At 37.7% G+C, this 23,629-nt stretch overlaps 1 protein-coding gene across 1 annotated transcript in view; it reads left to right on the forward strand.

Annotated features, from left to right (window-relative positions):
* Nucleotides 1–3,803: 3,803 nt before the first annotated feature.
* The window catches only part of LOC121730252 (agrin-like), a 228,620-nt gene continuing 208,794 nt past the window's right edge, over nt 3,804–23,629 (forward strand). Inside the window, exon 1 of the mRNA XM_042119222.1 lies at nt 3,804–4,442. Coding sequence (XP_041975156.1) covers nt 3,917–4,442 — 526 coding nt within the window. The 5' untranslated portion in view covers nt 3,804–3,916. The remainder of the gene's footprint in view (nt 4,443–23,629) is intronic.

The raw sequence follows: 23,629 nt of genomic DNA on the forward strand, positions 1-23,629 counted from the left end.
TTAGCAAGGGAGTTAAAGTTGAACTATTTTTAAAGTCCTAAAGGACACAAACATATTTGATATCAAATAAATGGCTAAACAATTTTAGTGAGTAGATTCTTAACACTTTTTGTTGTATTTTTTTTGTTTCATTATCTAAATTTTTAACATCATAGTGTTGAAATAACTTAGTAAATGGTTATGTTTCAAAGTTTTAAAAGATTTTAAAGGTCATTCTTAGAACAATTACGAATCTTCAAAGATACAAAGTAAATAATTACGAAAACCGCAGTTGACATGTATCTGTCGTTATAGTTATAAATGAAATACCAATACGATGGTCAGAGAAAAATAAAAGAAAATCGACAGAGCGCTACTTAAAGGACAGATTAGGATTTGAACATCGAACGAGAGCATTGTTATTCTTGTGAAAAGACTTGGTCATTTTAAATTAAAAATTATAATTAAAAAATTCGAACAAAATATTTTTTGTTCACACTTTTTTGATTAAAAATAATGCTTTCTCAGTCATATACTAACTTGACTGAGTAATAAATCTTTACTATTTACCATGTCATATCAAATATGTTCTGAATAGGATTTTCAAACATATTTTACAGAACATGTGATCAGCCATAAATATTGGTTAAACAGTTAGGCTAAATAAACGGTATTTAGTTGGGAATTATAGGTTCGACGGCCAATAAATCTCTGTGGGAACTCCCTTACCACCGCGTCTAGTTTAGTGCGATCACTATCAGAGCGCTGACAATGGTCATAGCAATGTCCAGACTCAAGAGATCGTAAACGCGCGTTTTCTGCGCGCGGATTCAGCGCGCGTCGCGTTTTCCCAAACTTTCAATTCCAATCTGCTAGATTGGAATCTATGGTAATTACAATATAAAGATTATTATTTATTTTATACATTTCCACAAACGCCGCGTACGAGAAAAACACGCACGTCTGAACGCACCCTAAGGCCAATGTCAATAATTATTATTCGTTAGCAAGTAGTCAATTTATGTACTTGCATTATGCCCGGACCATACCATTTGCATTGGACGATCTGCGTGTATCGTCTCAAAGCACGAAGCTTCGTACCGTGGACGCATGTGCGGCCGATATTCAAATTACTCAAATTACTCTACTGGTTAACTGTAAGATACTTGTCATTTACTTTTTAATTTAACCTTAATTGCTTTACCATTCCAAATATTTAATTTACCCGTAAAATTTTGAAAAGTTTCTCAAGGGCCATTAAAAGTAGTAGCACTGAGCATCTTTTGTAAATTAACGAATAAAAACAATGGCAGCTATTGGGCCACAAACCACCAGTAAACAGAAGATAAGGTATATCCTTCATTAGAACCCAAACTGACAAATAACACGCGAGACGAATCTGAATTTTATATTATGCCATTGATGTTACATTGTAGATCTACGTCTTCTCTACAATTCAATTTATTATAAAAATAATTTGGTATTTTCATTACTTAACTAAAAGTATGTAAGTATTAGTCCTCCGTTTTAGGTCTTTGCAGCAAAAGTATTTGTTATAAAAGTTGCAGTAATATTTTACGGAATAACAGCAACAAAGTTATGGAGTTACATTTATTGTGCAAAATCTCAGAAATCATGATATAATTACCGTTTTTGGTACAAAATATCTGTAAGAATCTACACACTTTATATTGTCAGTACGTGTATACGCATATAAAGGTAACGTATTTAAAGCGAAAACGTTTATCTCAGAGAGAAGATACGCTCCACAGTGTGCTATAGCTCTAAGTAACGTCTTGTTAGCTGAAGCGATTAGTGTCAGTCACCGGGAGATAGGGAGACGGGGTTGCGTTCGACTCCTTCATTAGACGCTGACAATAAACATGCGAGTACGCCACTGAATTTTTAATACAATTCGATTGGTTTTAGTTTATTTTACGCATCATTATTGTCGTTATTTGTAAATAGGCGTAAGCTTATTTTAATTTGTATAAATAAATGTTGTATTTATTTGATTGGATTTTAGAGAATTGTGAGTTTTCTATTAATTAAAATTTTGTTGTAATTATCATTTTTAACGTGGGAGAGCCATGCTTCGGCACGAATGGGTCGGCTCGATCGGAGAAATACCACGTTCTCACAGAAAACCAACGTGAAACAGCGCTTGCGCTGTGTTTCGCCGCGTGAGTGAGTTTACCGGAGGCCCAATCCCCCACCCTATTCCCTTCCCTTGCCTCCCCTATTCCCTTCCCATCCCTTCCCTACCCTCCCCTATTACCTAATCCCCTTTTAAAAGGCCGGCAACGCACCTGCAGCTCTTCTGATGCTGCGAGTGTCCATGGGCGACGGAAGTTGCTTTCCATCAGGTGACCCGTTTGCTCGTTTGCCCCCTTATTTCATAAAAAAAAACCTGTTTTTTTTTTTCAATTTTTACAGTAGCATAGTTCGTAAGATTTTGGTATTGCGTTGAATGCACTCTTCAATGCGCCGACTGATCTATAATTAGAATATCACTGGTAAGTATCCGAAGGCTTATCTCGACTAAAGTTATTATATCTAAAGTGTTGATCGCTGGGCGTTAAGTCTGAGTAGTTTACGGCGTAGGAGTACCTCACACGACGCTTAACGATAATTTTTATAGATTTGCTTTTATTGTTTGCGCAATGGTGAAGTATGAATAACCGTTGTGCTCAAGTACCGGTATTGTGAAGTTATTTCGCTTGCAGTTGCTTCATAACGATTTTATTTTGCTTCTGTTATTTCACTTTATATTTTATCACCAATAGTTAATAATAACTGTAGGGAATAAAAATATCTTGTTTTTGCGAGATTTAGGTAAGAATGGGCGAGATGTAGTAAGTTTAATGAGAGTTTAACGTTGTAGAGACGACGTTCTACTTCTTGACAGCACCAGCATAATCTCGCCTTGGCAACATATCCGTGACCCGTGTGCTTGATTAGGATAGTTACTTTGCAATCGCAAATATCTTTATCGATTTTATTTGAAAACCGATTTTAATATCGACAAACTTATCTCCATATACATAATTGTATTAAGTTATCGATGATATAATTGGTTCACGTGATGGATAGCTATAAATCGTAAGTAATCCGATGTTACGGAATAAGTGCGGGATTCGTCAGCGCGTAGCCGGCCCGCCCACGCGCGCTTTCCAAATTCCAACGCGCCGCAATACAATAGTTTTTACTATTTATTCCAACTATTTCATCTACGTCGCTGTTACTACATCGTCGATGTAGTTATAGAAGCTTCAATTTCGGTCTAGTTTCTTTGGATTTTTAACGACTAGGGCCCGATAAAAAATATTAACGGTTAGGATGTCAAAAAGCGGTCATAAATGCTTTGCATCCAAAAAAGGTTTCTTACCATCGACGGGCCACAGAGAATTCGTATTCAAATTTTTAGTCCTCAAACAGTACTTCCTACGGTAAATTGAATTTTAAGCGAGTAAAAACGGGAAAATGAATTTTGGAATTCGAATTCCATTTATCGATACACCCGCTTAACAACCGACCGCATGAATACTGCAGGTCCTGGAGTAGTTATCCCCGGGCTCCGCAGCTCGGCCGCCGCCACCGCCCCATGAATATTCACACGAGCACCGACGTTCAGCAATAACTGTTAACTCGGCTCACATCTCGTATTATCTCGGCCCGGGGCTCCGGCGCCTCTTCTTTTCGCTTCGATGTTTACATAAGCTTTCGGGGCGCTTAGATGCCCAATCCGGTATAGCCTCACTTAATAGTTTGTTTACGTTGATGAAGGCCGATTCGCGAGGCAGTATACGCGCGGGTCTGCGCACGCGCACGCGTCTCGGTGGCGCCGGCATTGCGCAACTCCACGTTTACGAGTCTCTCCGATGGCCGCCTAAAATGCTTTTCTGTTCGAGCGGGCGTTTGACATAAACGAGATAAAATGAAGATTCAAATTTTACTATTATTGTTGTACTACACGGTTATATATGGGGATCACGAGTTGAATAGAAAACGCGAGGCGCGCAAGACAAATATGACCGTCAAGTGCGGCTTAAACGAAACCATAACAAACGATTATGAGATTCTGGCGTCAGCGGTGTCGGAGTCCAAGTACATTTTTACGGCGCGCGTACTCAGCGTGAGGAAAGTGAAGCGCGGCGCCGCGCCTCACCTGAAGATATTCATGTCCTACAAACTGTACATACGGTCCATGATGAAGGGGGACGTCGAGGACCTTCGGAGCCACGTCGTCTTGGGCGACGCGCGGACGCTGAACGGCGCTATAGTGTACGTGGACTGGCTGCGGACGAGCGAGTGCGCCTACCGCCTCTACCGACATTCTTCCGGCATTTTTCTAAGCGACGGCTTTCATGAGAACTACGGGTGGAAGACTCGGCTGCGATTATTGTACGAGCCGCTGCCTTTGTCGCTGTACGACTTGGACCGAGTGAATGCCGCTTTGAAAGGTAAATGTTTAGTGACGTTTTATGTGCACGCGGTGTAGTCGCGCTTCTATTATGTCGGGGCTTTGTCGCTCGATATAAAATGCTCTGAATCATTTGGGAGCACGGTTTTCTTACAACGGATCGGCGTTCTCGAGAAAATGCTTTGTGTTTTCTCTAAACTGTACGTTGAAGCAATTAATGGATGAAGCCAGTTCCTTCGTTGCAATTTAATTTATTACTTAAGGCGTTTTTGAGTAGATAAAAGCTTAATATGGACAAAATTTTAAAACACAAGTACCATCAGTAATCAGCCAATATTTTAACGGTTTCTTTCAAAGTTGCAAAGAGAAAACTTTCAATATAAAACTCAAAGAAGGTAATATTTACCAACAATACACACAACAATTTAGTTGGAATTTTGTGCTAACTTTCGTGTAATAAATATGAAATGATGTTAAAAAATCTGCTCGTATATAACCCGAAAACACAATTTCAGTAAGAATTGCTCCGCTGAGATTGAAACGAAATGATTATGGGATTGACACGGGACTCGGGTTTGATTTTGGGTATTTTCACTTCGGGGCCTTCAATGGGACCCAACTCGAGCTTTTGTTGATATTATTCGCATTTTTTGTAAACTAATTTCGCAGTTACACTTTGTATTGTGGACATCATGCTTTATAGGGTTACGTGAGTCTACTTAGTACTTACTATATTACATACAATATATGTTGTAACATTTTTAAAAGTTGAGCGAAAGTTTATGAGTTTGTAACGTTGTAGGGGTAATCAAACCGAATATAATACTTCTTTCATAAATAGAAAGCCGCGTTAATAAGAGTCGAACATTATAAAAAATTCAAAATTTCGAAAAGAGAATTTTTTAAATTCTGCTCAAGATTTCAATAGTGGATCAAAGTATGCCAGGAATACTTTTTCACCCGGACGGAGCTGCGAGCCAAAGCTTTTTAAGGGGGCAAACGAGCAAGTGGGTTACCTGATGGAAAGCAACTTCTGTCGCCCATGGACACTCGCAGCATCAGAGGAGCAGCAGCTGCAGGTGCGTTGCCGGCCTTTTAAGAGGGAATAGGGTAATAGGGGAGGGTAGGGAAGTTAATAAGAGAGGGTAGGGAAGGAAACAGGGGAGGGTAGGGAAGGGAAAGGATAGGGGATTGGGCCTCCGGTAAAGTCACTCACTCGGCGAAACACAGCGCAAGCGCTGTTTCACGCCAGTTTTCTGTGATCCCGTGGTATTTCTCCGGTAGGTCGAGCCGGTCCATTCGTGCCGAAGTATGACTCTCCCATGTCATAGAGCTGGTTTGAGAATATTTTTGACAATGTTATAATAAGCGTTTTCTATGATTATATTGTAACATTGTAACTTCTAGCTTTCCATCCTGAGATTATAATACATTTGGAACGAAATGGATCGAAACAGAGTATTTTTCCTTTACATAACAATAATACTACTCATGTAGATGAGTACTGTTATAAACTAAAATTGTAGTTATTATTAACACAAGAGGTTGCCTTTTCTGTCACACGTTGGTATATTATGAATTACCAAATAAAGGCATGATAAAACTACTTAACAATGACTCATTATGACATAGTTAACCTTGTCGTTTACATTATGCATAATATTTAGATATCTGGAGATTAAAACTTTGTCATGCCTACGGTCTACGCGACGTAAAACTTAATAAGAAATCCTTTGGATTTCTAAGCAGAACGCAAGCAACCTTAATATGATGAATAATAATAGCTTAGAACGCTGATCACGATTCACGTAAGCTTTCAAACCAGGAGCAAACTACTCATCATTAAAATTTGTTTTGAATTACTATGAGTTCTACAAAATCTGATATTTTATGATTCGGTATTTAACCCCCTTTTGGTGAAAAATAAAAAAAAATCGGTTTTAGTGGACATCTACATTAATAACATTGTTCTATCTTTCGTTAAAAGCTAATTGATCTGTCAGTCAATTAGCCTTTAATCACTGACGTCCATTATAAAAGTACGTTGGAATTATGATACCCTTTGAAATGACAGCTATTTTGTTGTGCCTATTTAAAGCGGAATCAGCGCTCCCAATGTGGGGGAAGAGAACTAAATCTGACGTAAAAATGACTAATAATACTAGTGATGACAACTGTTGTTATTGGTTGTGGTTACGTCAAATTTAGTTCTCTTCCCCGCATTGGGGGCGCTGATTCCCCTTCAAATAGGCACAAAAAGCAGGTGGGTATATATATATATATATATATATATATATATATATATATATATATATATATATATATATATATATATATATATATATATATATATATATATATATATATATATATATATATATATATATAGTAGAGGTGAGTATTAAATTAGTAAAAATAATAGCAGACAGGCTTAACGCAATTATTCTAACTGCGTTTTAAGTGCGCAGCGTTGGATGGTTCAACTCTAATTAAACAGTAATTTAAGCAGGTTATATAATACTCTATTTACTGTGTCATAAAGCTTAATATACTAAACAATATACAGACAGTTGAGTGGGTGCTAGATTTACGCCAATGGCAGATAATGCTGTAATTTCCATAAAACTCGAACCCAATGCGCAACGCTCGGATAGGGTTGCCAATTGTCAGATAGTGATGTCAGATCATTGTTAAATATGCCAAGATTTTACTAAAGATCCCAGGTATTTTTTAGCAATGAATCTAGCATAGAAAATATATAACAGTCAGTACTTGTTTGTTAGCGAAATAAAGAAAGCTTAAAAAATGCCGAACAGGCAACATTTGACCGAACATTAATTACAATCAAATATTCGAACTATACCTCTTTATTCGTCGGACGTGCGGCTACCCTATTTTCATAAAACTCGAACCCTACGTAATTCCCAAGATTGTATAAAGTTTATTCAATGTTCACCCAATTACGCCTTAAGTAACCCATCGCAGCAACTGTACGATTGTTCTATCGTAGAATCTGAACTACCACCTGATTTTGTGTAAATATCTAATATAATGATAGTTTAAATTAACTATTTAGTAATATGTAGTAATAGTACTGGTAACATCAAGTAAGTACAATTTTTATAGATTAATGCCTCTACCTTTTTTCTATATTTAAATTTTATCAAATCTACCTAGCATAAATACAAAATTCTAAATTCGGAATTTAATTTTGGAATGCTTCTTTCCCAACTCATTGTGTCGCACCGGGATTCGAAATCAAATCGGATATTCAACCTTAAACTCCTAAAAGAGGATTTTTATAATCGGCTTATAAGGCGAAAAGCAATTGTTGCAATAGACTTAGTATGGAGTCGGTAATACGTGTGTGGGCGGGCTGTTTGCTCATAATTCAGAACAATGAAGTATCGCTATATTATGCCACATATTACCTTCTAATCCAACAATCTTCAGTGAATCATAAAATTGATTATTGACAAGGTTACATGAATTCGCTGTTTAGTAAGTTTTTGATGAGGTTAAATATTTTTTGAGCAGAAAAGTTTTTGATAAAAATACCTTAAATTGAAATTAAGACGCCACTGTGTTTGTAATAGTCTTAGAGACTACTGAATTGACTTTATTCGATTTTTATGCGCCTACCGCAAGAGCAGATGAAAAAAGAAACAATATCGATGAAATACTTTTTACTTTAATGTAGCAGCAGATTACAATTGGACCCATTCGCACCGTACATGTGGAAGCATTTGGAAAACCTACCGTGTAATGGATGCCTAACACGCTCATGCAAGCGACAGTCAATTCCGTCAATCATGAATTATGTTTGACTGATGGTGACTGATGGACTGACGAATGGTATTAGACGGTCACTCAATTCTCTTCAGTTTTATGTCAGTCAAAGCCAAAATTTTCAAAGGTATACGTTTCTAATTTTTTTCCTATTTTGTCAGATGTGTCAACACTCACTCAAAATTCGAGACGTTGCATGAAGCAAAAATCAAGATATCCAGATTTCATACAACCGTCTGTCACGCTCTTACACAGTAGGTTATCCATCAGTTACAGCCATGACTGTCGTAAAACTGACAGCAAAACCTACCGTGTAATGGATGCCTTATGGATGCCTTAAAGCTAACTCTAGATTAAACAATAAACGTCATAATAGGTACTGTTATTTCTTTAATTCCTCGAATTTATTTAGATACTAGATGACGCCCACAACTCCGTGCCGCCAAAATAGTTTTATCGCCCGGGAACCGTACATTTTTCCGGGATAAAAAGTATCCTATGTCCTTTCCCGACTCAAAGTATTCTCATACGAAATTTCAGCAAAATCAGTTCAACGGCTTAGGCGTGAAAAGGAACAGACAAACAGACACACTTTCGCATTTTATAATATTAGTATGAAGTGCATATTAACTGCAATACTAAGTAGCATACAATGCCTCGGGGTACAGATCTGCGTATGGCTTCTGCAGGTGGATCTAAGCCCTATTATTATTTACACCAAGCTACGTATCTTTTTTTTTTTAATGAAATAAGGGGGCAAACGAGCAAACGGGTCACCTGATGGAAAGCAACTTAGGGAAGGGAAGGGAAGGGAATAGTTGAGGGTAGCGAAGGGAATAGGGTAGGGGTTAGGGGATTGGGCCTCCGGTAAACTCACTCACTCGGCGAAACACAGCGCAAGCGCTGTTTCACGCCGGTTTTCTGTGAGAACGTGGTATTTATCCGGTCGAGCCGGCCCATTCGTGCCGAAGCATGGCTCTCCCACGTATAAAATATCTGCATTTTTTCCGATAACAGTAAATCTTATAAGGTCAGTCTCAGTATAATCTATCAATCAGCGCTGGCGCCGTCTTCACACTTACCTAATAATGCTAATTAAAATTGATTACATCGCTTTGTATGCTTGGAATTCGTGTCAAAGTTTTTGTAATTCTGATGGTTTTGGTTGTTAACAATGACGTCTAAATAGAACTTTCGATTTCTATAATTGTAATCCTTCGATCGCGGATGCTTGGAAATGCTTTTTTTTTTTTTTTTTGTGCGCAGGGGAAACCTATCATGGGTGCCCCGGGTTGGGGATGTGCCTCAGTTAGCTGAAGCACCCCGGGGGTATGTGGGACTCTTACCCACTAAAACCACCTGCGATTTGCCTTCAGCCATATACGGAGGGATATCCTGGATCTGTCTAACACAGGACTCCCTCCATGACCGGCCGGTCTGCCTCAAAAGAGACCGGACTTCCACCAAAGTAAGGGAACACTCCGGCAAACTGAAGCGTTCCCCTCGGCGCCGGGACTAGCTAAGCCGGGCAGGTTCCCATCCTTGCCCGGAGCCCCGGATTAGACGGAAGTTTGGAGGTTCGCGTAACGACGCCTCCACACTCCCGTCCTACGCCGGCGGAGCGGAACGGAGGATGGGTCATCCTCTCTGTTCCGCTCCGCGGCCTCTTTCTGCGAAAGGACGGTTTCGCAGAAAGAGACCGCCGCCTGCCAGGCCTCATCGCTCTCGAGCATGCAGCGAACCATGCTCGAGAGCGAGAGGTCCCGCCCTAGCACCGCCATGAGATCATGGCGCTGCACGGCCCAACGATCGCACACCTCGAGGGTGTGCTGGGCCGTGTCCTCCGCAGCGCCGCACTCATGGCAGGCTGGCGTAGGCTCCCTCCTGGCGACCTTACACAAGTACGCACCGAAACATCCGTGTCCGGTGAGCACCTGTGTAAGGCGGAAGGTGAGGGGTTTTCTCTTGCGACGCATCCACGCCGCAAGAACTGGGCGCAGAGCCTGAGCAGTACGTTGACCGTACTGGGCCTGCGCCAGGTCCTCACCCCACCTCCTCAACAACCACTGCTCTCCTAGCTTTCGGACCCGCCGGAGCTCTTCCCATTGTAGGCTTTCGCCCCGCGACCTCCTCTCTGAAGCGAGGAGGTGCAACTCGGCGAAAACCCTTGCCACCAGCTCCCACGGCGGGTCTCCCGCCAGGGCAGTAGCTGCCGCCCAGGAGACCGTACGGTACCCCCTGATGACCCGCTGCGCACTTCGCAGCTGGGCCTTATTACGCGCGGTGAGGGAATCCGCCCAATGCTTGGAAATGCTATTGTATTCTATTGTTGTCGCGATCACCGGTGCTCTTATGAGGCTTGAAGCAATTTGGAAGCGTATACTTTGCGAAATAACTACGTCAATTTGATTTTTTTTATAGGGCATTAGCATTTAGCCCATCCTCACACTGCTAAGCGAGAATCGTAAGAGTTAATAATGCGCTTAGTAGACTAAGTGGAACGTTTTTCAGATGAAAGAAAATTGCTGTATGAGGTACTAAAAATACCTACCTCTACCGTACCTACTCTCAGTTCGATTTTAATTTTTATATGTATTAAATATAAAAATATTAATATGATAACTCGTGTATGAATTCAAAGCCAGCACGTCAGTACCACAGCATAATAATAAACAGTAAACTATCTTCATACTATACCGTTCTATTCGAGCGCAAACATTACCGTGATTTCAAGTTATTCTGTAGCCTGTAGCTCTATTTTTAATTTTACATAAGCTTATTAATAACGAGCTTTTGCCCGCGGCTTCGCTCGCGTTAGCAAGTATTATTATATACAAACTTTCATCCCCTATTTTGACCCCTTGGGGGTAGAATTGATCAAAATCCTTTCTTAGCGGATGCCTACGTCATAACATCTACCTACATGCCAAATTTCAGCCCGATCCGTCCAGTGGTTTTGGCTGTGCGTTGATAGATCACCATGTCAGTCAGTCACCTCTGTGTTTTATATATTACGAGCTTTTGCCCGCGGCTTCGCTCGCGTTAAGAAGTATTATTATATACAAATTTTCATCCCCTATTTTAACCCCTTGGGGTTGGAATTGATCAAAATCCTTTCTTAGCGGATGCCTACGTCATAACATCTACCTGCATGCAAAATTTCAGCCCGATCCGTCCAGTGGTTTGGGCTGTACGTTGATAGATCACCATGTCAGTCACCTTTGAGTTTTATATATAAAAAAGATATAGATATATATATGAAAATATTAATATGATAACTCGTGTATGAATTCAAAGCCAGCACGTCAGTACCACAGTACAATAATAAACCGTAAACCATCTTCATACTAGACCGTTCTATTCGAGCGCAAACATTACCGTGATTTCAAGTTATTCTGTAGCCTGTAGCTGAGTGCCTCTATTTTTAATTTTACATACCTAAGCTTGTTAATAGTTAAGTGTCACTGTTATTGTTATTTATCAATACTTATCTATAGTAAATTCATCTTGTGAGATTTTAAACACGTTTTTCTTTGGACCGGGCCTTCTTACGCCTCTTTTCGTCAGACTTCAGTTTAGTTCCTGAAATGGCGATAAACAAAGCCTGTCGCCATCTTAGGAAAACTGTAGTATAAAATGTTTTCGTTTGTAACCGTATTAGAAATAAATATTTTTTTCTTTAGAGTACAATATTTTTATTGTGTCACGTCACATGCGTCACGTCAGTTACATAGAATATGCTCTCGCACAAGTGACTCCTTTGAAGATAACCGCGGACATGGGGGTGAGCACTCGCCCACTCGTCACACCCCTGCCACGGCCCCACGATACACTGAAAATACTGTGTAGTGTGTACACTGTACAGTCAGGGACAGTTTAGCAGTTTGATGTTCTCCATTTATCCCACAAGATAATGAGGGTTTTCCCTATTTGGCGCTAGGAGAAGATCATACAAAGTGCCGCCTGGTAGACTTGCTTTCCAAAGCTGTCAATAAGAATTTTCCGACACTTTCCTAAATCCTAACAACACCTGAGCTATGTTGCCTCAGTTTCTTCGAACTCAAAAACCTTAAAATCTGTGGGAATATGAGTGATGACGACAAAGGAAAGTCTTCCGTCCGAGCGAGGTGGTATGCTCGGTCAGGCCGGTGTCCACGTGATTGATTTCAGCTGCAATATATACCGATGCATTTAGAAAACTTCTATAGCGCGATGTAGACTTGATTATTTAATAGGTATGCCCACACTGTGCACTTTCATCTTCAATTTTCGTCATCAACTTTCATATTGGCGCATTCAATAATTGAATGCGTCAAGGAACGCAACGCCAATATTGTCATTTTTGAAGTTTTGGATACGGTCAGAGAGCATGCGTTGCGACTTGCGGGCATGCCTCACACGTTCGCTGTTGACTGCGCTATAACGCATACCCTTGACGAACAGAAAAAGTCACAGTGTGGACAAAGCTAATAACTTTTATGACTTTTTTTTTTACCTTTAATAACTTTTTGAAATGTATGTTTGTTCGGATGGTAAACATACTGGAAAGAAGCTGCGTTAACGTTCAATCAATAGTAGACTGTGCTTCAGCCAATTACGCTGAATGAAAATCTTGAAATGAAAAAAAAAGGAAATGTGTGAATATTATAATATTAGACCAATGTCTCTATAAGGATAGCTGTTAATACTGATAGTTACTTCCAAGATTATTTTATTAATTCAATTAATAAATGTTTACAATAATGTTAAATTATGAACACAGATTAAACACGGTAATTTCGACTTGGCTAGCAATAATTAAATGTTTACAGCGAACTTTAAATTATTAGCTTATATTATACGATGTAATTTTGACTTGGCTAATAATTATTAAATGTTTACAACACTCTCGTGTCATAATAAAGCCGAGTTGTTATTTATTCCTCGGTAATATTATCAAGTGTCTAACAAGTCTTTAATAGAGAGGCTGGTCGCACGGTAGTGTAGCCGCCAAGGTCAGAATGTGAGTTTACAAGTATTTACAGAGAGCATTGTAAGGTTAACCTTATAATAGGATCCAAGTTCCCGCTCGAGGTAAGGTTATATTGATACTACGACGCCCGTAACTCCGTTGCGCCAAAATTCGTTTATCGCGTGGGAACCGTACATTTTTCCGGGATAAAAAGTATCCTATGTCCTTTCCCGGGACTCCAAGTATCCCCATACTAAATTTCAGCAAAATCGGTTAAGTGGTTTGAGCGTGAAGAGGTAATAGACAGACTGACATACTTTTGTATTTAAAATATTAGTATGGATGTGTAGAAATGTGGCAACAGCAAATTTTTTTATATAGAAATTGTGGTTATTAGTAAGATTATAGCTTTTAGGTAATTTTTCGGCACGTGTTTTTTAAAAGCAATTATTTATGATATGATGAAAATGTATGTCAAACTTCAAAGTGACATTCGTAAATGTTTAAATCATGTAACGAGTATGGCCGACAACGCGGCAATTGTGATTAGTGAATGCTCGTGTTCCGAGTGTCCATAGACGTATACGTTTTCATCTATTCTTTTTCATATCTATTTTTTTTAAAAGGGACTTTTAACTAAAATACGCGTACGATATAACTACCTGTATATAATGCTACGTAGGCCTAGTGAACCAAAAGATAATAAGGGCAATGTGATTAGTGCGGGTCGATGAACCACCACAATTAAATTATAATGGTTAATCCCTTGAGAGTACTGATCAAAAATGGCTGACGCACCAATCAGCTGCTGATTATTTAATCTAACAATGTGCTAAATATAACGAGTATGTTGCTAAATCTGATATGTTAAAATAGCCAAGTCAAAGGAGAGCGGGTAAAAATGTATGGGAAGTGTACCCACCACCACGTCACACGTCCACGTCAGAGGAAATAGGAATCTCGTTAGAAAGCTCTTTTCTTGGCTATCATTTGTTATTATAGGCCAGGCCTTTATTATAGGCTAGGCCAGCAGTTAAAATATACAATTTTGTACTTATATTTTGGCATATTAATTTCCAAAAGGAAGACACCTATGGAAAGTTGTTGGTAAAATTAATACTAACATCCTTTCTCATATTATTATAAATGCGAAAGTGTGTCGGTTTGTTAACTCTTTACGCTCAAACCGGTGAACAGATTTTGCTGAAATTGGGTATGGAGATATTTTAGATCCCGGGAAGGACATAGGACACCTTTGCTACCGAAAAATGTACGGTTTCTCCGCGATAAACGCCATCTAATATGAAAAAAGTAGGTATAGTCAACAAACTATTTTACAGCTTTATATTAATACCAGTTATGCTTAGTGGCTTACCTCAAAATATAGAGTTAAGTTTTAAATATATAGATATTAAGAGTCCGTATACGAAATTTTGCCGATTTCGCTCATTTAACAGACGTGATTTAACAGTTAAAATACAGTATTTCTATAGGTTTTAATGCACAACATGTAAGATCATTTCAATTATAATCTAATGTTGCAGCTAGATTTTTTATTTTTTTAAGTATCTTTAAATAATCCAAGTCAAACCCGCGACAGTTTTGTGATTTTTGCTGTAAAAGGTTTAGAATATCACCTGTTTATGGATTGTATTGACGTCTTAACGGTATGAAAAAAATACAATGTACTGTTGAGAAAGTCGTCTATATAATGTTGGAATTACTTTTTACCACTTTAATATAAAAAAACCCTTTAAAAACCAGAATACCTATAACTGCCCGCTAACTTGGCGATCGTCCTTTTTCACCCGGCATATGAAAGACGGGCGTGAGTGTGAAGAGAGCAGTAGAAAAGATAGTACGGGCTCTTAAGACTGCAGTAATTATACTTAGTCATAATTTTTAATCAAGTGTACTGTTGTGTTGTAGTTATACAATAAGGTTGGGTTGCACCAGAGGCGTGGTTAAAGTTATGGTTATAGTTAAGGCTAATTTAACTTTAACCTTAACTTTGACCACAAATTTGACAGAAGACGTTGCTGGTCTGACAAGGCTTTATAAGAACGTAGGCGGGGGCGCTGTTGGTAAAGGAGAACTGTCAAAAATGGCGTTTTTGTGACATATATGACAGCGTTAGTTCCTTTTTTCGCCACGTGCATTTAAAGCCTTGTCGAGCTCTATGGTTATGGTCAAATATGGCGTCTTGATAGCGTCCATTTTTAACTTTAACCAAAGATTTGACATTTTGCATTGTAGTTAAAGTTATAGTTGAAATAAGTTGGTGCAACTCATCCTAAATAAGCTAAATAGATACACAAAATTTTAAATTATATTTTAAAATAATCATGGTTATTTATCACCCAACGTGAAGAGAGGCCTTTAAAGTAATGGCGCACTTCACGTGATCTTTTTGCGCGTACATTCGGCGCTGTCACTTTGACACGTCCTTATGTTAATCTGATCTTAACGCGAACAATTGATGATACCTTAACACGATTCCCATTCGTTTTCCTTTTTGATACAAAAAGCCTTAGCCTTGAGTACATGAGCGTTTTATTTCTCGAAGCTCTACTTAACATGTCGTTATGTAAACCGACTTTCAAAGAGGTTCTATGTTTGAAAGCATAATATTTTTGAAGGTTGAACATGTTTTTTTTTTAAATAAAATAAGGGGGCAAACGAGCAAACGGGTCACCTGATGGAAAGCAACTTCCGTCGCCCATGGACACATGCAGCATCAGAAGAGCTGCAGGTGCATTGCCGGCCTTTTAAGAGGGAATAGGGTAATAGGGGAGGGTAGGGATGGGAAGGGAAGGGAATAGGGGAGGGTAGGGAAGGGAATAGCGTAGGGGATTGGGCCTCCGGTAAACTCACTCACTCGGTGAAACACAGCACAAGCGCTGTTTCACGCCGGTTTTCTGTGAGAACGTGGTATTTCTCTAGTCGAGCCGGCCCATTCGTGCCGAAGCATGGCTCTCCCACGTATGAATGATGCTAATTAACAAAAAATTAAAACCGACTTCCAAGGTAAAAACAATAATAACATCCTTATAATATGAACTAAAAAGTATTAAATAATTTTTCCTATCTAATAGTGCCTTTTTCCGAATTCGACTAAACCTTAACTATTTCCGTACTCAATCTTCATCATTTTGAAGTCGGTACCAGATAGCTGAATCTTTAGTTCTCTGACAGAATATTTGAAACTTTTGGAACTGGCACCGACTTCAAAATTATGATCAAAAGTGGTGATCATCAGATCACCAATTTTGTGAAAATGGGACCAAATTGGAGTGAAACCTAATATTATAACAAAACAAAAATTTTGAAAATCGGTTCACAAACGGCGGAGTAGTGGTTGAACATACAAAAATAAAAAAATATCCACAGCCGAATATATAACCTCCTCGTTTTTTGAAAGTCGGTTAAAAATATGCGACACTACAATAATATTTTATATTAATCTACACAATGAACAGCGTAGATTAATATTGTTGTTTGAACTAGTAGGGGGTCCTACCGCATTTCTGAGGCTACTAAAATTATCATCGTCGGAATGACTTGTGTATTTTACATTTTTTATGGCCACTAAACTCAAATTAAAATGCACAGACACGAGGTTCGGTCCTCTGTACACGATGTCAGATTTAATTCCATCGGTAAACACTTTTTGATTCATTAAATAGAATATTAAAAAGTACCTGCTTTTTCGTGAATAGTTAAAAATGTAGAGTCAGTAGCTGCACGTGCGAACATTGTTTTGTCACATACGTTATTATCATTTTTGTAAATGAAAAAAAATGTAGGCCGATTTTCAGACCTCACAATTTACAAAATTATAATATTATCGGTCGGGTATAATCGGTCCAACCGATTCGAAGGAGTTTCAGAAGATTTGTGAAACCTATTACAGAATATATTTTTAATAGTGAATTTATGTAGTTTTTCCTTATTTACAAGGTAAAGAACGTTAAAAGCTCTTATGGTAAATCTTGTAGTACCTATATAAAGCTTATGTACACAACGTAGAGCCGTTGTTAGGCTCAGTAATTCCGTCTAGGATTCAGGATTATATCGATCCTAGGTTTTGAATAAGATATTCGGCTATATCTAGATAATTACGTCAATATTCAAGACGTGATTCTTGTTTCGGAATCAAATCTTAAGCAGAAACTAGTTAGGTCATATTCCGTTAGAATATTAATGGCAAGAATGGCTGTTCCCGGGATGCCATTATATAATTCAAAGTAATATCTTCGGATTACCGTAAATTGCATATGGAATGATGTTCTAGAAATGCAATTATGAAATATGCGCAAAAAGTTCTAGGAGAGCCCAAATACCACGTAAGAGAGTAAGGATCATTTACACCGGAATGGCAGAGGCGAGGCGAGCAGTTTCAGTGTCATATGATTTTAAACTTTATCTTCATTATTGTAATACATAGTATCGCTTGAGAAATTGCCGCCGCCGGCGGCCGCAAGAGGCCACGAGCGGCCACGAGCGTCCACGGGCGGCCGTAGATTTCTCAAGCGATACTACGTATTACAATAATGAAGATAAAGTTTAAAATCATATGACACTGAAACTGCTCACCTCGCCTCTGCCATTTCGGTGTGAATTGAGCCTAAGGGTCAATTCGCATTGCCGCGTCGCAAAGCATCGAGAATCGTGATACATTTAATGAGTCAAAGTGAACTTTATTTACTGCTCAAGATGATACATATTGAATTGACTTTGCGATATTGCAATGTGCATTAACCCTAAATAACGACCTAATTGAGTTTCATAGATTTTGCCTTATCTGCTACTATCTGAGCTCAATACTATAAAGAACCAATATTATGTTTGTGGTCAAGAAATCGATAACTTGGGATTCATCTGCCATTTTCTATGTCATCAGGTTATACGCCTGCTTTTTTCCTGTACACCTACATTATTAAGTAAATAGTGGTTCTGTAGCTATAAATTTATTATTTTTAATCTCTTATAATCTTTATTCGCTTCTTGAATAGTATCTCGATAAAATTCAATAATATAGATCCACGAGAATTCTATGAACCTTTCATTGAATTCAAAGGTTTCTCTCCTGTAATAGGATCCTTTTAATGAGTATTATTTGTAATAACTAATAATATTTGAATTGATCCTTTTCTTTTAAAATAATAAGTACACGATATTCTATCACAAAATAAATTATTTATAGAAAACAAAGAGAAATAATTTTATACCTAGCTCGATTTATGTGCGGCGGTGCGAACGCGCGGTTTGGCTGCGCACACCGCGAGATCCCAAGCAAACAAACAAACAAACAAACAAATATACTTTATTGTGCACAAAAATTACAAAAATACTTAAATATAAACAACAATTGTATCATGTGTTACCGTTAGAATGCAGAATACGTTAACGTGCACATTACCTAGTTAATCTGCAGATTCCTTGATAGTTTTTCCAGTAAGTGTGAAATTTAAATAAAAAAAAGCTTATATTTGCAATTTACCTAGTTAGTTTGCATTTTCTTTCTTCGTAAAAGTCCTAAAAACTTTGACTTAAGCTTGTCAACCTAAGACTGTTATTTTTTTGGTTGTTTTTTGTCTAAGTAAGTAACATTTTACTTTAAATTTAATAGTATATTATATTCCTTTATTTATGTCCAAAAAAATATATTAAATAATTCCCTACAGCTAAATAACATGTTATATTCAAACAACAACCTGTTTTATGTAATTTCATGAGAATAGAATAAACTTTTTGTACTTTAACTGACTCACCCAGATAATCTGCAGAATACCTTGTTAATCTGCAGTCAAACTGGTTTACGCACATATTATTATGTAGGTACTATCTAAGTCTAACGATTTATTTATTATTATAGCGGCGCGCTTGCCCTTGTAATTTTTGCGATGTAGCCTCCAAGCCGCGCGTTCGGGCGGACGCATAATATTGTAAATCCAGCCTTACTTTTACTTGGTGGCGACAGGCGCAGGCGTGAAACTTTTTTCTTCTGGTCAAAAAAAAAAAACTTTTTACACCAATCTTTTTGTACAGCTTAAAGCATGTTAGCACATTAACAAGAGAAACGCATTCATTATGTTGTCTTCCATTTCGTAAATTATCCTGTAAGTGCAGTCATCGGGTGAACCCTGCCCGCCAGTACAGTCGACAAAAGGGTCTAAGAAATGATCTTTATTGCCTTAAAAATAAGGTTCAAAAAGGTGCAACGTATATTAGTATTCTGTTTGTGATGTAGTACGCCCGGCCCGGATCGCCTACGCAGTCGGCAGTATGCGTGAATTTTTAGTATCAACTAGCCGATTCTCGTAGAATGTTGTTACTTTGGTTGTTACATAATGTTTATAAACTGTTAGTAAGTTTCTAGTGACCTGCAAGTTGCAACTATGCCTGCAACTTATGTTGTGTCAAAATTTACCGCGGGAAAACAGTATATTTTTCCGAATATAATAAAATGTATGGCAGTGCAGCAGCGAGCACTTTCAGTGTCATAATATGATTTTAAACTTTATCTTCATTATTGTAATCTATGAATAAATTGTAATACATAGTATCGCTTGAGAAACTTGGAAAGTGTCGCGATTTCGCGCGCGAAGTCTCGAGATAAAGTTTTTAAAATCATATGACACTGAAAATGCTCGCTGCTGCGCTGCCACTCCGGTGTGATTCGGCCCTTACAGACTGCAACGCGACGCGTAGATGCATTTCTTTTGTATCAATTTCACAGACTTCAATTGCGTGAGACGTCTTGTAAATCTGTCAATTCAAAACAAATTTAGGAATGGATCTATGCGTCGCGTTGCTGTCTGAATTGACCCTTACGTATCTACAATACATATTTAATTTTAAGTCTGCGGTCTGATTAAAACAAAATACTTTTTCTCCTTTAAATCTTATTTATTTTTGCAATAACCATTAATTACTTAGACATCTCTACCATTAATCCAAGTATCCACCGTTTGAACCATCATAATTGGCTAGAAAAAAACAAAAAACACATAATGGCCTTATATCCGCCGTGTTTGTCTAAGACCAAGACGCGTGCTCCAATAAAAATACCTCCTGTGGCGTTGGGACACTTCATGGAAATGATGAGCTTGTTTGGGGCCAGTGTGATTCATTTTACTATCGGGTTATAAAGTTCCACGCACTCTATGGCTAACCGACTTCCAAGAGGATGTCATAAGTTTTTATTTTTTTATTTTATTTTATTTACATTATTATTCTAAACTAGTTGTCCCGGTGAACTTCGTGTCACTTTAAAACCTTCCCTGGACTTCTACGAATATTTTAAAACTAAAATTAGCCCAATCCGTTCAGCCGTTTTCGAGTTTTAGCGTTACTAACACAATTAAAAATACATTTTTATATATATAGATATGTATGAGCAATCTGATAGTAGTAATACTTAGTATAATAACTAGCTATTTGACCGAGCTTTGCTCGGTATTCGATAAAACACGAATAAAATGACATTTTCTAAAAATGATTCCTAGCTAGATTGATTTATCGCCCCCGAAACCCCTATATACTAAATTTCATGAAAATCGTTGGAGCCGATTCCGAGATTCCAATTATATATATACATATATACAATAATTGCTCGTTTAAAGATATAAGATAAGATAGATTACAGTCAGAGTAAATTTTTTCCGGCTTATGGGTTAGTGTAAAAGCCACCAGATAGGATATGGAGATACCTGCAAATATATTATTATTATAAGCTTGTATGCGTTATGCATTGTACCTTTATTTAAGTGCCGTAATCGTATAATAATATACGAGTTCAGTTTTAGCAAACTATGCCACAAAACTTATTTTTTCTTTACATACTAACAGCACACTTATTTTTTATTTTTCCGACGGTATGCACCTTATTACATCCGATTATTTACTACTCCTTGTAAAATGTAAATCCTATTCTCAAGTATCGTGGAGTACTACCATTCTTATAATGAGTGTATCGTAAAGTGAGTAATTCTGAGTCGGCAACGAAAGTGGTAGAGTCAGACCATAAACTTTGGATTGATCTGAAGTGTTAGCTATTAATCGTACAATGGCTGTAAAGTGACGCTTTAAAAAATTCGCTCGGAAAATTTAATTTCCTCGTTTATTATACTGGTTTATGAACCCGATAAATTTATCGTGTATTGCAATAACGCTATAAAGTTTATATATTTAATTAGCGATTCGAATAAGTGTTACCTGGAATCCTTAGGAGTGAGAGTGATTTTATTATCATTGTCAAAGTAACCAGTGCTTAGAATTTAGATTCACAATGGGGTTAAAAATGAAAATTTGAAAAAAAAAAGTTTTGAGACGTGATGGATAGATTAAGATGTAAACTATAAACCTTCGTACGCGAACAAATTAAATACAAAAGTGACAGGAAAAGTATATCCAATACGAAAAGCTCATAGACGACTCAAGCTATTGAAATAAAAAATAAAAACGCCATTCTTCTCGGATTCGGAAACTTATTGGACTATCATTGGTTAATGTAAAATGTTGAAACGAAACTAAACGTTGATCAATAGCCGTGTGGTAAGTTTCTGAGTGAATGGGTTTTTGAATTTCGCCCCCTCTTAACTTAGCTAGTTCAGTAAAGAAATGCCTTTGTGACAAACTAGTATCAAAATATTCTTTAGCCAAAGGGCAGTAAAGGGCAGCTTTTGTTTGGTAAAGTTCGTAAGTCAAATTGGCTTGCTTCACAGACAAGTGTCAACACTAAATGTACAATCGAAGTAATAAAACAAAGACCTACGTCGTTTGTTCGGATTATATCAATTCAATAATAAAAATATATATTATATACGTACCTGGTCGTGATCTCTCAGCTGGATTTGACATAACGCGACGAAATTACATAGGTTCGCTATCTGCGAATCAACTTCCCTGATAGTACAGCCTAAAAATCTGATTTTTGATTGAAAACACCGAAATCATTATTTTTTATAATAATATCAAAATTTCTAGTTATTGACATAAAATACCGTTACTCAAACAATATGGACGCTTATTCCAAAAGGTTTAAGTGTAGTCAGACTGCTTAGATATTCCATTATCGCTGTCCCTAAATGGGGACGATATATTACAGTGTTTTAGCGCATCTAAGTGGTGCCACTTATGGTGATCACACGATCATGCTGGTTAGTGGCTCGTAATTACATCTCGTTATTGGACTTTTCAATATGCGTTTTTTGTATATGTGAGAGGGACATTTAATAATGCGGAGCTCGAGTCTGCAAAATCTTATACTTAATAGAGTTTGACACAGTAATAAGTTCTATTTAATGTATAATTGATATTTTAGAAAATCAATGTTCGGTTTTATTGAAAATAACAGGGATACAATTTTGTTATTTCATCCAGTCCGAATCCTATAAAACCACTAAAATATAAACTATAAAACGACCGATTCAGACTTTAACACAACAATTATATAACTGTCCTGTTAAGTTTTAAGAACGTAATTTGCTAAAAAAAATGTCACGTCTTTTAAAGAATCACTACTTTTTTGGAAGACGTCCCGAGTCCCGAAGTTTTTCGAACATTGCGCGACAGTTTTAGTGTTGTCCTTATGAGCATGTACTGAAGAATGTTTGTTCGTTTGTTTGTGTTTCATTTGGCGCCTTCACGCTATAACAGAGAAAATATTTGTCGCTAGTTTACAGGCGTCGGAAATGCCATTCCCTTGAGAAGACGATTTATTTTTCAACGTGTGCTTTATTTGTACGTGAAATTGTTTATGACAAAAGAAGTACCTATGTGGCGATATGCGGTATCAGGTATGGAGTACCGATGTTGGTAATCGATGCTGTTTCAATTTTACGATGATGTTTCTTAATTCTAAATCGATATCGATTGTTTAATGAGTAGTAATAATCAGTGCGCGTATAAAAGTGCTCAAACGCGTTAGACATTTGCCAAAAATTCATAATATTTCATTATTAACCACAAGTTTTCAGTACACGGGGCGTTTTATTCTGTAAAATATCTAAGGCTGAGTTTATTGCATATTGGGATTTTTCAGTGTTCTGTTCTTAAGGAGCCTGTCACCTGTGTACTCATACGAGGACACAACCTGTCAATGCTTTTTTGTCGAAACCGGTAATGGGTACATGCCATATTGGCGTGCATTTTCGTATGCAACGTGTTAACTCCAGTGGGCGGGTGGGAGCGTGAGAAACAAACAGGCAGTGTCGCACCACGGCCCATGGCTATAGGCTAATGGAGAGTGCTCTTAAAATTATCATTTTTACTATTCATGAGTTCAGAGGGGCATATTAAGTACTGTATTTTATAGATCGGAGCGCTATTTATTGCTCTATTAGAGATAGTGCGCTGGTTTCTGGTGGCCAAGTCTACTGTTTAATAGAGCTGTTGAGTTGATGGTATTGGTGTTGGTAGTCTTATAGCAATGTTATCGTGATGTAATACTATTTGGTTTATACCATTGTTTAATGTCATTG

This window comes from Aricia agestis, chromosome 9 (genome assembly GCF_905147365.1).
Source record: "Aricia agestis chromosome 9, ilAriAges1.1, whole genome shotgun sequence".
In the NCBI taxonomy this organism is placed as follows: domain Eukaryota; kingdom Metazoa; phylum Arthropoda; class Insecta; order Lepidoptera; family Lycaenidae; genus Aricia; species Aricia agestis.